Raw genomic sequence first — 12,559 nt, 5'->3', positions numbered from 1 at the left:
TGCTTCTTGATGCAAAATTTGAACTTGCAAACGTTTATGGAACAGAATAGTTGCTCCACACTTTTTAGAAATGGTCATTATAAAAGCAACTTGACCTTGTTATGATTAGTGTATATGTGGACCCTTGGCCCGAGGTACGAGTTGATACAGCCTGTGGGGAGGAGCCCCACAGGTCTGCACTGTCAGGAGGCGAAGTATTGGAGTGTAGGGAAGCTCTGTGCACAGTCGAGGGGAGAGCCCCAGAGACAAGGAGATGACCCCTGTAGGGTAGCAGCCTGTAGATGGCACTTGGAGAGACTGAAGAGAAAGGGCACCAGGCAGATCATGGGATGATGGGCGCCCGAACAGCCAAGCAGGATATTCTCCGATGGTGCAACCTGAGGGGCAGAGCCACAGCACAGTGGGCGTAGAGGGAGAGTGTAGGCGAACCCCCCTGGGGTGGAAAGCCCGAGCCCAAGTCCAGTAGCTCACGAAGACAGGTACCTGGAGATTGGAGGGTAACTGGCTGAGTAATGGAGAAACAGGCCTGTAGAGCGGGACAGCTGTCAACTGTAGAATCATAGGGAGCAAGCCCCAAGAAGCGGGGAGGCTCAGGGTGGTCTTAGAGTAGGTGAGCATGGCCCGAGGAGCGGGAAGGCGTGAACAGTCTTTGAAGGATATGGCACAACCCCGAGGAGCGTGGAAGGCCGGTTGAGAACTCACAAGTCGCTGCAGTAGTTCCCAAGGAGAGCCGAGGTAGAGCAGGAAGCCAGATGGAACCCAAGAGGCGTGGGGCCAGCCCGAAGAATGGGGTAGGCCAGGGAACAGGTCCCCGTAGAGCACACACTAACCCCCAAGGAGCGGGTGCCAGACAGCGGCCATGATACAAGCAGGAACGGCGTCTCAGGAACAAGGCAGGCGTAGGACTCGTACAGAACTTGTTGCCAAGTCAGCTTGCTGGGGGTGAAGCAGGACCTTAAATATCAGAGTTAAATGATATCATCAACAGGGGACACCCCCCCCCCCCCCGAGGTTCCCACTGAAGTGGCTTCAAAGGTGGGACTTGTGACACATGTGCGTGCCTAGGAGGACCCGACATCGGAGCCGGAAGTAATGGTGTCCATGCCTTTACGAGGAGACCTATGGAACGTGGCAATGCAGAGAGGCCCGTGCAGCGAGGAGACCCGGGGAGGGTAGGAAAGCAGAACAAGCTGTGAGTACTCACGGTCACAGCCGTCTGTGACCGACAGGCATAACAGTACCTGGGGGTTTGGGTTTGTGAGGGTGGTCGGCATGGAATTGCCGAAGAACATCCTTGTCAAAGATGTTGGCCAAGGGTTCCCAGCTGTTCTCCTCAAGACCAAACCCCTCTCATGACAAAAGGTATTCCCATCTCCGTCCATGCTTTCGGATATCCAAGTCTTCACAAACTTAGTATGTGACCTCAGCCTCTGAAGACACTGGGACAGGATCTGGGGACCCCTTGGAGAATTCAGAGAGAATCAGAGGCTTGAGTAGAGACATGTGAAAAGCATTGTGTATTTTAAGTGATGATGGCAGTTGCAACTGATAAGTAACAGGCCTCAGATGACATACCACTGGAAATGGTCCAATGAATTTACTAGCAAAACGAGCAGAGGGCAGCTTAAGGCGAATGAACTTGGTGTTGAACCATAGTCTATCTCCAGGTTGAAACTTGGGTGCAGCACGGTGATGGGCGTCAGAAGCCTTTTTAGATCTCTGAGCAGCTTTCTCCAGCAGCTGTTGCATATTTTACCACAGTTGATGTAACTCTTGGGCAGTTGCCTGTGCTGCCGGGGAGGCCTCAGACAGTGGAAGTGGTAGTGGAGGCAAGGGTTGATGTCCGTAGACCAGCTTGAAGGGTGATGAACCCATGGAGGTGGAGACATGAGAATTCAGGGCAAACTCTGCCCAGGGCAGAAGGCTGGCCCAGTCGTCTTGCCGCAAGCTTTTGTATGCTCAGAGGAATTGCTTAAGGGTCCTATTCGTCCTCTCAGTTTGGCCATTGGGATGAGGGTGGTAGGCCGAGGTAAAATTTAAGACAATATCAATTTTTTTGCAAAGGGCCTTCCAAAAGCTCGCAGTAAACTGGACCCCCATGGTCTGAGAGAATGTGTCTGGGGAGACCATGGAGCCGAAACATGTGCTTAAAAAACAGCTTAGCCAGCTGAAGTGCCATAAGGAGACCTGCAAGGGCCACAAAATGAGCCATCTTAGAGAAACGATTGATGGTAACCCATATGGTGTTATTTCCATTTTAGACCGGCAAATCCACAATAAATCTGAGGCGATATGGGTCCAGGGTTCACTGAATAATCCCCAAAGTACCCCACCCTCCAATAATAATTTTTTTCTTTGTTTACTTGGTTGTTTTTCTTAAAATACATTTTTAATGTGAGATGAGGTAAGTTTCATACTTATTCTGTTGCATGCCTCCACGGCCTTGCTACAGTATTGAAGTTGTAATCATAAACTTACCTCCCTCCCACTCTCATTTGAAGTTTTATTAAATGTTTTTTTGTATATTATTTTATTGTTTTAATAATAAATTTATTGTAAAACTCATTGGGGTAGATTTTCAAACAAGGCGCGTTGGCGTACTTTTGTTGGTGCTCCAGGCGCCAACAAAAGTACGCGGGATTTTAGTAGATATGCAGCAGTTTTGGCGGCTTCAGTTAAAAACTGAAGTTGTCTTGTTTAGCCGAAAGAATTTTAGGCTAAATACATCATAAAAATTGTGGTCAGTAGTTCAAAGAAAAGATTCTGACCGGAGCTGCAATTTATATTTCTGATCACAAGAACATTGTAGTCTATATGACACTTATTTTATAGAAAACAGAAAACAATAGGATTAGACTCTAGACCAATGATTGTACCAACACGGCTCAAAAAATTTTCTGCTCCTTGACAGAATCATTTTGCCGGTGCTGAGGTCTAATCTTCTCCTTATATAAATATATCTAAAATATCTAAAACATTGAAATTTAAAAAAAAAATTTTTTAACAAAAAGTTTTGAATAAAAATTGGAATTTTAATTCAGATAATCAAGATAACAACTTCGAGATCACATGATTTACTAAGGTGCCATAATAATATTAGCTAGTTGATTTTTGGTTGTGATTGTATTATACTAGTTAAATCCCTGATTTTCTTTGTATCTGTTTTAGAAGACCTATGAGGAAAGACTGAAGGATCTAAATGTTGCACCAGAGGTGGATCCTTGGGCCGAGGTGGGGTTGACACTACCTGTAGGAGGGATCCTACAGGACCCACCATTGGCAGGAAGAGAGGGCTGATGGATCTAGGCCAGGTAGCCCTTCACCAATACCAGCCCTCATTCCCTGCGGGTTGAGCCTTTGGATGCCGGGGCTGACTGGACTTAGGTGGCCTCTGTCGGTGGTCATCGATGGATGGATAGAGGTCAGCCCAGAGGCAGCAACAAGTGAGGGTACAGTCCGTACTGGATGAGGTGGAGTCCCAGAGACCCGGGCACCAATAAGAACACAGTCAGATAGGGGGCACCCGAGCAAGAGCAGGCCGAAGCCTGAATAAGCCACATCCAGGACAAGGGCTGAAGAGGCGTCATTGTGCAAGCTGGGTTCAGGGCTGGTGGCAATCTGGAAGCAGTGGCAAGCAAGGCTGAGGTCTGGACAAGGAGAGAAGCAAATGGATGGTCAGATGAAGCAGAAGTCCAGGGCTGGAGAGAGGCAACGCAGAGGTCCGGGGCTGGAGAGAGGCAACGGAGTAGTCAGGCAATGCAAAGGTCAAACCAGGTCAGCAGTCCGGAGGGAACATGAAGGAACAGGAACACAGGAATGACAGGAATGAGGAAACAGGAATGAGGATACTCAGGATCAGGAACCAGGAACAGTAGAAGCAACGAGCACTCGACAAGCGAGGGGAACTGTTGCAAAGGCAATCTGAGGTAGCGAAGCCCGGCCCTATATACCGGAGCTCGGCTGACGTCATCATCCGGGGCCTGTGGCTAGGTTCCCACCGCAGGCCCTAATTAAGGTCTGTTTGTGCATGCGTGCATGCCAAGGGAGGGGTGCAGTGCTGGTTGGAACGGCATCTCTCCAGGGACCATGCGGAGAGGCCTGGCATGGAGCGCCGGGAGCAGTAGCAGAACTGGAGGCACCAGGGGTGGCCCGAGGATGAAGCTGGTGGCCCACAGCTGCCAGAGATGAGGGACCAGGCACTGGATTACTTTAAAAGAGGTGAGGGGGACGAGCCGCAGGTCTGCTGTGGTGGGTGAGCGTAACACTAAATATGTATACCCTAGAAGAGAGGAGGTATTGGGAAGATATGATACAGACCTTGAGATAGCTGACAGTTATTAAGGATGCCCAAATTTCAATCCTTTTCCATTGGAAAGGAAATGATAGAACTAGGGGGGGGGGGGGGCATGATATGAAATTCAAGGGGAGATGATTCAAAATCAATAGCAGGAAATATTTCTTCACAGTGAGGGTGATGGATGCCTAGAATGCCCTCCAGGAAGAGGTGGTGAAGACGAGAACAGTAAATTAATTCAAAGGGAATGGGACAAAACTATGGATCACTAAAGGCTTGAGGTTGAAAAAAGAAGAAATGGTTGGTGTAGCATTTCTGCATGGAGGTACTCTGCAGTTACTACACTTAACAAAAATGACAGGAGTCAGGTGGCACCTTAAAGACTAACTCATATAATGAAGCATAAGCTTTCAATGACAGAGTCCACTTCATCAGATGCAAGAAAAATGATTTCCAATTACATTTAATAGAATGCATGGGAGTAGCCTGTACGAAGTGACAGCTACTACCAATAACAGAATGCATGGGGGTAACCTTTTTAAAAGCTGACATTACATTGGCCACCCTCCAATCTTTAGTAACTGTGGCTGATTTTAATGATAGTATACCAATTACTAATATTAGATCTGCAATTTCATTTTTCAGTTCTTTCAGCATATGGCATTTATACTATCTAGTTTAGGTAATTTGCTATTCTTTAGTTTGCAATTTGTCCAATTTTATCTTCTAGCTGGTTATGCTCTGATGGGTAATTCTATGTAAGAAAGATGTTAATATGGGGTTCCCTTAAAGATTACTTTCTTTACCTTACAATACCATGTCACATAAGTCTAACACAACAGTGCTCCTTAGTAGGGATGTGAATCGTTTTAGGACGATTAAAATTATCGTCCGATAATTTTAATATCGTCTTAAACCGTTATGGAACACAATACAATAGAGATTCTAACGATTTATCGTTATAAATCGTTAGAATCGTGAGCCGGCACACTAAAACCCCCTAAAACCCACCCCCGACCCTTTAAATTAAATCCCCCACCCTCCCGAACCCCCCCCCCCAATGACTTAAATAACCTGCGGGTCCAGCGGCGGTCCGGAACGGCAGCGGTCCGGAACGGGCTCCTGCTCCTGAATCTTGTTGTCTTCAGCCGGCGCCATTTTCCAAAATGGCGCCGAAAAATGGCGGCGGCCATAGACGAACACGATTGGACGGCAGGAGGTCCTTCCGGACCCCCGCTGGACTTTTGGCAAGTCTCGTGGGGGTCAGGAGGCCCCCCACAAGCTGGCCAAAAGTTCCTGGAGGTCCAGCGGGGGTCAGGGAGCGATTTCCCGCCGCGAATCATTTTCGTACGGAAAATGGCGCCGGCAGGAGATCGACTGCAGGAGGTTGTTCAGCGAGGCGCCGGAACCCTCGCTGAACGACCTCCTGCAGTCGATCTCCTGCCGGCGCCATTTTCCGTACGAAAACGATTCGCGGCGGGAAATCGCTCCCTGACCCCTGCTGGACCTCCAGGAACTTTTGGCCAGCTTGTGGGGGGCCTCCTGACCCCCACGAGACTTGCCAAAAGTCCAGCGGGGGTCCGGAAGGACCTCCTGCCATCCAGTCGTGTTCGTCTATGGCCGCCGCCATTTTTCGGCGCCATTTTGGAAAATGGCGCCGGCTGAAGACAACAAGATTGAGGAGCAGAAGCCCGTTCCGGACCGCTGCCGTTCCGGACCGCCGCTGGACCCGCAGGTTATTTAAGTCATTTGGGGGGGGGGGGTTCGGGAGGGTGGGGGATTTAATTTAAAGGGTCGGGGGTGGGTTTTAGGGGGTTTTAATGTGCCGGTTTTGCGATTTTTAGATTTTTCACGATTTTTCACGATTTTTCACGATATTTTACCCCCCCAAACGGCAACAATACGATTCCCTCCCCCTCCCAGCTGAAATCGATCGTTAAGACGATCGAGGACACGATTCACATCCCTACTCCTTAGAGCTGATGCATCTTTTTGAGCTCAGTTAATTATTTATTAGATCAGAGCCACTCAATAACTCAGTCCGAGATATATTCTTAAAAAAAGAATATGATTTTTATTTTACATAAGGAAAGTATTTAATTGATTAAGTCATTTCATAGATAAAGAAAATAAAAATGCAAGATGGTTTCTTACCAATGAGTTAAGTCTGCTAGGATCTCGGGCATGCCATATTTTGGATAGCCCAGCAGCCCGAGCTTCTGGACTTCACGGTGTATATATACTCTTTTTTTCTTGTTGACCATTCATAGACTCATGGCCCAAGAAGTTTATTTGAATACAGGTCAAGTCATACTATCTCAGAGATACCTGGTCTCATGTATTTTAATTACTAAAAATTACATATATGTCAGGTTACATGGCCAGGAGAATTTATCTATAAAAAAAAGTCTTTGATCTTTACATCAGATGTGCTTCATCAAGCCACCTGGGTGCTTTGATTTTGCGTCTATCAATCTACTTAATTGTCAGAAGAGCACCTGCTTACACATTTCTAACTTCAATGCATAAGTAGAAAAATGTCAAAATGACATAGGCATCGAACATCTAAAACTCCTAATGACTAGTTATATGAAATACTACTTGTAATAGGCATACATCTATATTGATTTTGAAAAGTCAAAAGACATCATTTTTTATTTACAATTTGGTGCTAAATAAGACCCAAACTCTAGGAGCTTTGCCAGGCTAGAATACATCAGTAACAAAGGTCATTCTCTGTTCCTTATCTTGACAAAGCGCTGGCTATCTTCCCACTTCTAACAGCTGCAGGAGATCCGTAGAAGAGATATGAGAAAGAAGGAGAGAAAAAAATAGATACAGCAGCACAGAACTAGTCATTTTAAAGGTTCATAATGACTCAGAGGTTATTGATGTTGATGATCTGAACTGCATTTGGAAGAGGACCATCTCACTGCCATATTTTGTTAAGGCCTTTTGGACAGAATAAAAGATGAGTTGGATGGCCAAAACCTCATTGGATTCTTGATGTAATTGGCTGGTTGCATTAATTATTGCTTTCAAGAAAGGGCATTGGAGAATCAAATCATCTGGTAACCGGTAACCTTGGCTCCTTGCTTTCAACACCCTCTTCTCGACTCTGGAAGAAACAAAGCAGCTGGGCTGAGTCAAGCTTTCCCCAGAGGAGGCTTGTGCTTATACTGTGTGGGTTATGGGCATATTGCATCCTAGTGCCAGGAAAAATCAGGAAACTTCCATGCTTAGGGTTGACCAGGGAGGCAACCGTAGGTTGAACACTCTCAGCGAAGCAACAACTGTTTTTTTTATTGCTACTGAACATGTTCAGTTTGACACAGAGGCATTCCACAATTCAGGAGCAGGCAGGAACTTTATTGATTAAGCTCTAGTCTGACAGCATGAGATCCCCACTGTCATCCTGGAACATATGGCAACCATTTCATCAGGCTATGGGGACCTTCTTCCAGGCCAACTTACTGAGATGATGTTACATAACGGGGGTGATTTAGTGTGCCCTTGGGCCTCAGCCTGACCCCAGATGGATCCAGGACCGAACCGAGGGTTGATGGCGTGTTCCAGCATGGCGGGACTACGGTCTTACCCTCTGCCAGGCCTGCAAGCTCCCAGCGCCAACAACAAGATGATGTTGGTAGGTGAACGGTCCTCCGAGAACATATTAAATAGGCGCTACACTGGCTATGAGACAATCACCTGTATGCTAAACTTGAGAAATGTCTCTTTGAGCAAGAACAGCTTCCCTTTTAGGGCTACATCATTTCTTGAGCCGGCTTCTGATGGATCCTGCTAAGCCAAAAGCTATCCTAGATTGTCCCCAGATGGTCGGCCTTCAGGCTTTACTATGCTTTCTAGGGTTTGCCAACTACTAGTCCCAATTCATTCCTGGTTATTAACTCTCACAGGACCTCTCACCACCTTTACTAGAAAGGATGCAGATACTCAATGTTGGCCAACTGAAGCCCACTGAAGCCATTGATCTTAAAGCAAGCTTTCTCCCAAGGACCTTGCCTATGGCATCTAGATCCAGATTGTCCTTTCATCCTGGAGGTAGATGTCTCTATCCTTGGGTTATGGGCTAAAGAGAAGTAGCACAATAGTGCAGCCAGACATTCATCCTCTGGCTCCCCAAACATCAGCTCTCAGGAGCCTCTATCATTTCCAATTCCCTCCTGCAGCTATCACCCTTTACTCTGCCTTATGTGTTCATCACCTCCAGAGGCACAGTTAGTAGTGACTAAATATCTCCACACAGAAGCACCAAACTAGAGCAGTCCAAGCTACCAGATTCAACATCAAAGCACCAGACTAGGACAGTCCAAGGTACCTGACACCCCCCCCCCTCCCAAAATGGAGAGGACATACCAGGAAAATGCATTAATATTAGCTTTCAACTGTAAAGAAATGCACTTTCACCTTTGAACTTTTGTCAGAATGTTCCCTTTCTCTACTACCTTATGATGAGTTTGGTGATGTATCTCATGAATTCCTCCTTACACAGGTCATATGGCTTCTCTTCCTTTTCATGTTATAGTGTCAAAGGCTGGGCAGGGCCATTTTGAAAAATGGCCACCAGCAGGCCCAGAGCCTAAAGGGCACTCTGGGCTCCTACTGGACCACTAGGACTAATATGGTAAGCTGGGGTCTGGAGGGTGGGGATCCCAGTCTCTAGGGGGCCAATTTTTTTTATTATTGTAAGGGAGAGAAGGGAGTAGGGAGATGGGGTCAGAACTGGCCTTAAAAAAGTTTAAATATTTATATTTTATTGATATGGCTGCCTCCAAGGGTGGCGGGAGGGTTGGGACAAAGGGTGTATGAAAACCATAGAGTTTTTGGCAACTTTTGTTTTTGGGAGGGGAGCTTACTTGGGGCCATTGGCAGCTGTTATCTTTGGCCAGCCACAGAGTAGGCCCATGACCAGCCACTCTCTCCAACTCACCCCAATGCCTTCTGCATCCTCTCAATGCAGCAGGAATGCAGCCATAATAGAGTGGACAGCTGTGGCTTATATGCTGCCTGTATGCCACCATCATCCTGCTCCTCCCTGGGGTCTCCATAGGTACACATGTGCGCCGTGCATTTGTACTTAAAGGGCCAGTGGTGGGAAAAGCCCCGCAGTGCCTACTGATGAAATCAGCAGACCCTCACTATTCAAGTGCACCTCTGACTGCTTAACACCATCTCAGCAATGGTTTCCTGCCTTGCGCAGAGCATGTTGCTCCTGCATTCCCAAGTTCCTGTTTTCCCTTGAGGGACCCTCCTGCCCCCACAAGACGTGCCAAAAGTCCTTGGTGGTCCAGCAGGGGTCTGGGAGCGACCTCCTGCACTCAGGCTGTTGGCTGCCAGTATTCAAAATGGCGCCGTTAGCCTTTGCCCTCACTATGTCACAGGGGCCGACTGGTGCCATTGGTCAGCCCCTGTCACATGGTAGGAGCACAAGATGGCACCGGCCATCCATTGCTCCTACCATGTGACAGGGGCCGACCAATGGCACAGGTAGGCCCTGTGACATAGTAAGGTCAAAGGCTATCGGCAACATTTTGAATACCGGCAGCCGAGGGCATGAGTGCAGATGGCTCCCGGACTCCCCTCTGGACCACCAGGGAGTTTTGGTAAGTCTTGGGGGGATCAGGAGGGTGGGGGGTTTGTTTAAATTCGCTCCTTTAGATGGCCGAATAATTTGGCGAAGATTCGTTGTATTCGTGGGGAATCGCGATACATTTCGCTTCCCCACGAATATGGCCCTATACGTTGCGGATTACCAATACATTAGAAACGAATGCACACCCCAGCGATCATATTATTATTGTCCTCTGCATAAAATACTAGTGTACACTTTTCCTTTTCTATTTGAAAAAAACAGACATTCTAAATCTGTTGTTTTTCCAAACTAATTTTTATTGGGGTATAGTCTCAACATATAGAATACAACAATAGTAATTAAGAATAAAAACCCATAAGCTCATGCTAGCTGGGAAATTCTGTTCTCACTGGTTTATTTATTTGCAATTTATGACTTTTTTTTATCCTATTTTTGTTTCACTGAGATTTTATCTAACATACTACAGCTCAGTCAAAGCCTTGTTTGTTCAGAAAATACATTTTTTAGATTTTACAATAGACTGACAATTAATATTTAATTTTTAGCTAACTTCAAAGCATTACATTTATAAATTAGAATACCAGTTGTACTTTTAAGAATAAAACAAAGAATAGCTAAATAACTTGCCCTCATATACATCTCTTAACATTTGTATAGAAAGCATATTCTAAGAACAAAAATTCTAATCTTCATCAAATATATTTAGTATCTATGAAATGACAGTTAATTTTGGGAAATAAAACATTAGGCAATACAGAGATCTTATGCTAGGCATAGCATTTTATTTTCTCTATATGTTAAGTAATTTTACTATCGTTAGCATTTTAAGTCTCTCTAAAACACATTTTTTTACTTTTAATTCTAGTAAAATAAATGAATTATTTGCTTGAAGTTCTGATAGATTGCCTCCAATGCTCCCCTTTTTGCTGATTTCATTCAGTAATTTTTTTCTTTTTCATGCGTGGCAGGGAGCTCATACGATTTTGTCCTTTTTTTCAGTTTCTCCTCTCTTTTCCTCATGATTTCTCTGAAATTTTCCTGCATTTGCTTTTTCCTGAAGTTCTTTGTTTGATAGTTCTTCTTCTTCCTTAATTAAGATCTGCAGCTCTTTTTCCCACTGTTGTAAAAAGAAAGCATTCATTTGATTTTCAGAATACTACAAAAGGAGGAAAAAATATTCTTCTTCTTTAGATGGTACCAAGTAAAACAAATTAGGATTTGACTTATTGTGAGAGGCTAGAGTGAAGTGCTATAATGGCATGTTCGCACAGGAAAAGATTGACTTTCTAGCCTAGATGCTGCATATATCAGAAATCCAGCACTTTTATAGATATTACTTGTGTCTCCTAAGGGAAAGAAAGAAGACAGAGCTGGCAAAGAAAGCTTCCATGTATAAAATAGAGAGAGATAAACTACAGAGATTTACAGATGTATTTTTAAAGTTATAGTCAGCTTGTATGCGCATAAAAGTAGTATTCAGGTATATATTCCAGTCCAACCTATACATAAGCGATTTGCAAAGGGAAAAATGAATCTTTGTATTTGTAAAACTGTTCAGCAGCTAAGTTCACACACATAAAACGGGAGCATAATGAAGGTATTTGATCGGTGTGTTTGAAAAGTGCATGCCTATGTCACATTTTCAAAATGTAATATGCACATATATCTTTGCACACTATAGTCTTTTGCACCAAATATTTAACTGCGTAAGTGTAAACAAGCTTCATCATATTTGACTTTTTAACTGGTAATGGGGTGTTTGATAGATTGTATGCTTCCAGAATGATTTCCCTTGGGATCATGTGCAGCAGAAGAGTCAGGGGCAGCAGAGCAGAAGAAGATATCTTCCAGAAAGGGTTTAAAGAATTAAAATATGCATTTTAAATTTAATAATTTATCTGATTGATTTATTTATTTATTTATTTATTTATTTTATATACCGACATTCAATCGAGATATCACATCGGTTTCCAGGTAACTAAGAGAATAGGGCGAGTTCTGCCCTATTTTACATTATAACATGATAACAATTATAACATGGTAACAATTATAACAGAAATACATGGAACAATAAAATTATAGCATATAACATATATACATTATGACTTGTTGATAAAAATAATTTAGGTATCAGGGTTGAATGGAGGGAGGTAAGAGAAGGGTGGGGGGGGTCGGGGGGGGGGGAGAGGGGAGGGAGGGAGTGTCAGGGGAGGGAGGAAAGGAGGGAGGAAAGGAGTTGATGAGCAAGTATTTATTAGATATAGATTCGACAACAAACTTTCACATCTTTGTCAGGAGTTATTGGAGGATTTGTAGATTCCAGTGCTGAGAAGTCATGCACTGCCTGTGGATCTAAAAATCATCATCATCATCATAGCATTAACTTTCTTAGCTATACATATCATCTAAACCACAATTGATGAAAGCACAGAGAGTAGTAGTCAGTTTGTCACTTCTCATGTACTTAACAGTTTCTTGATGCTGTTCTCAGGAGAACCAATTAATACATATCGTTTCCTCAAGAAGCACAGCAGAAGAGTAAATCATTTATTTTTATTTATTTATTTATTTATTTTTAATTTTTATATACCGAAGTTCTAGTAGGGACTACAAATCACTCCGGTTTACATAAAACGAAGAACTGCTCAACA

The 12,559-nt window shown here is 44.5% G+C and overlaps 1 protein-coding gene across 2 annotated transcripts in view; it reads right to left on the bottom strand.

The window, feature by feature from the left end:
* Positions 1–10,214: 10,214 nt before the first annotated feature.
* Positions 10,215–12,559, bottom strand: part of TMEM232 (transmembrane protein 232) — a 512,842-nt gene continuing 510,497 nt past the window's right edge. For both annotated transcript variants that reach the window (XM_029571869.1, XM_029571874.1), the window contains exon 14: positions 10,215–11,025. In XM_029571869.1, coding sequence (XP_029427729.1) covers positions 10,882–11,025 — 144 coding nt within the window. In that variant the 3' untranslated portion in view covers positions 10,215–10,881. The remainder of the gene's footprint in view (positions 11,026–12,559) is intronic.

The sequence above is a fragment of the Rhinatrema bivittatum genome, chromosome 1, assembly GCF_901001135.1.
Source record: "Rhinatrema bivittatum chromosome 1, aRhiBiv1.1, whole genome shotgun sequence".
Taxonomy (NCBI): domain Eukaryota; kingdom Metazoa; phylum Chordata; class Amphibia; order Gymnophiona; family Rhinatrematidae; genus Rhinatrema; species Rhinatrema bivittatum.
The sequence above is the reverse complement of the archived record's forward strand: the minus strand, read 5'-3'. Positions and strand labels throughout refer to the sequence as shown.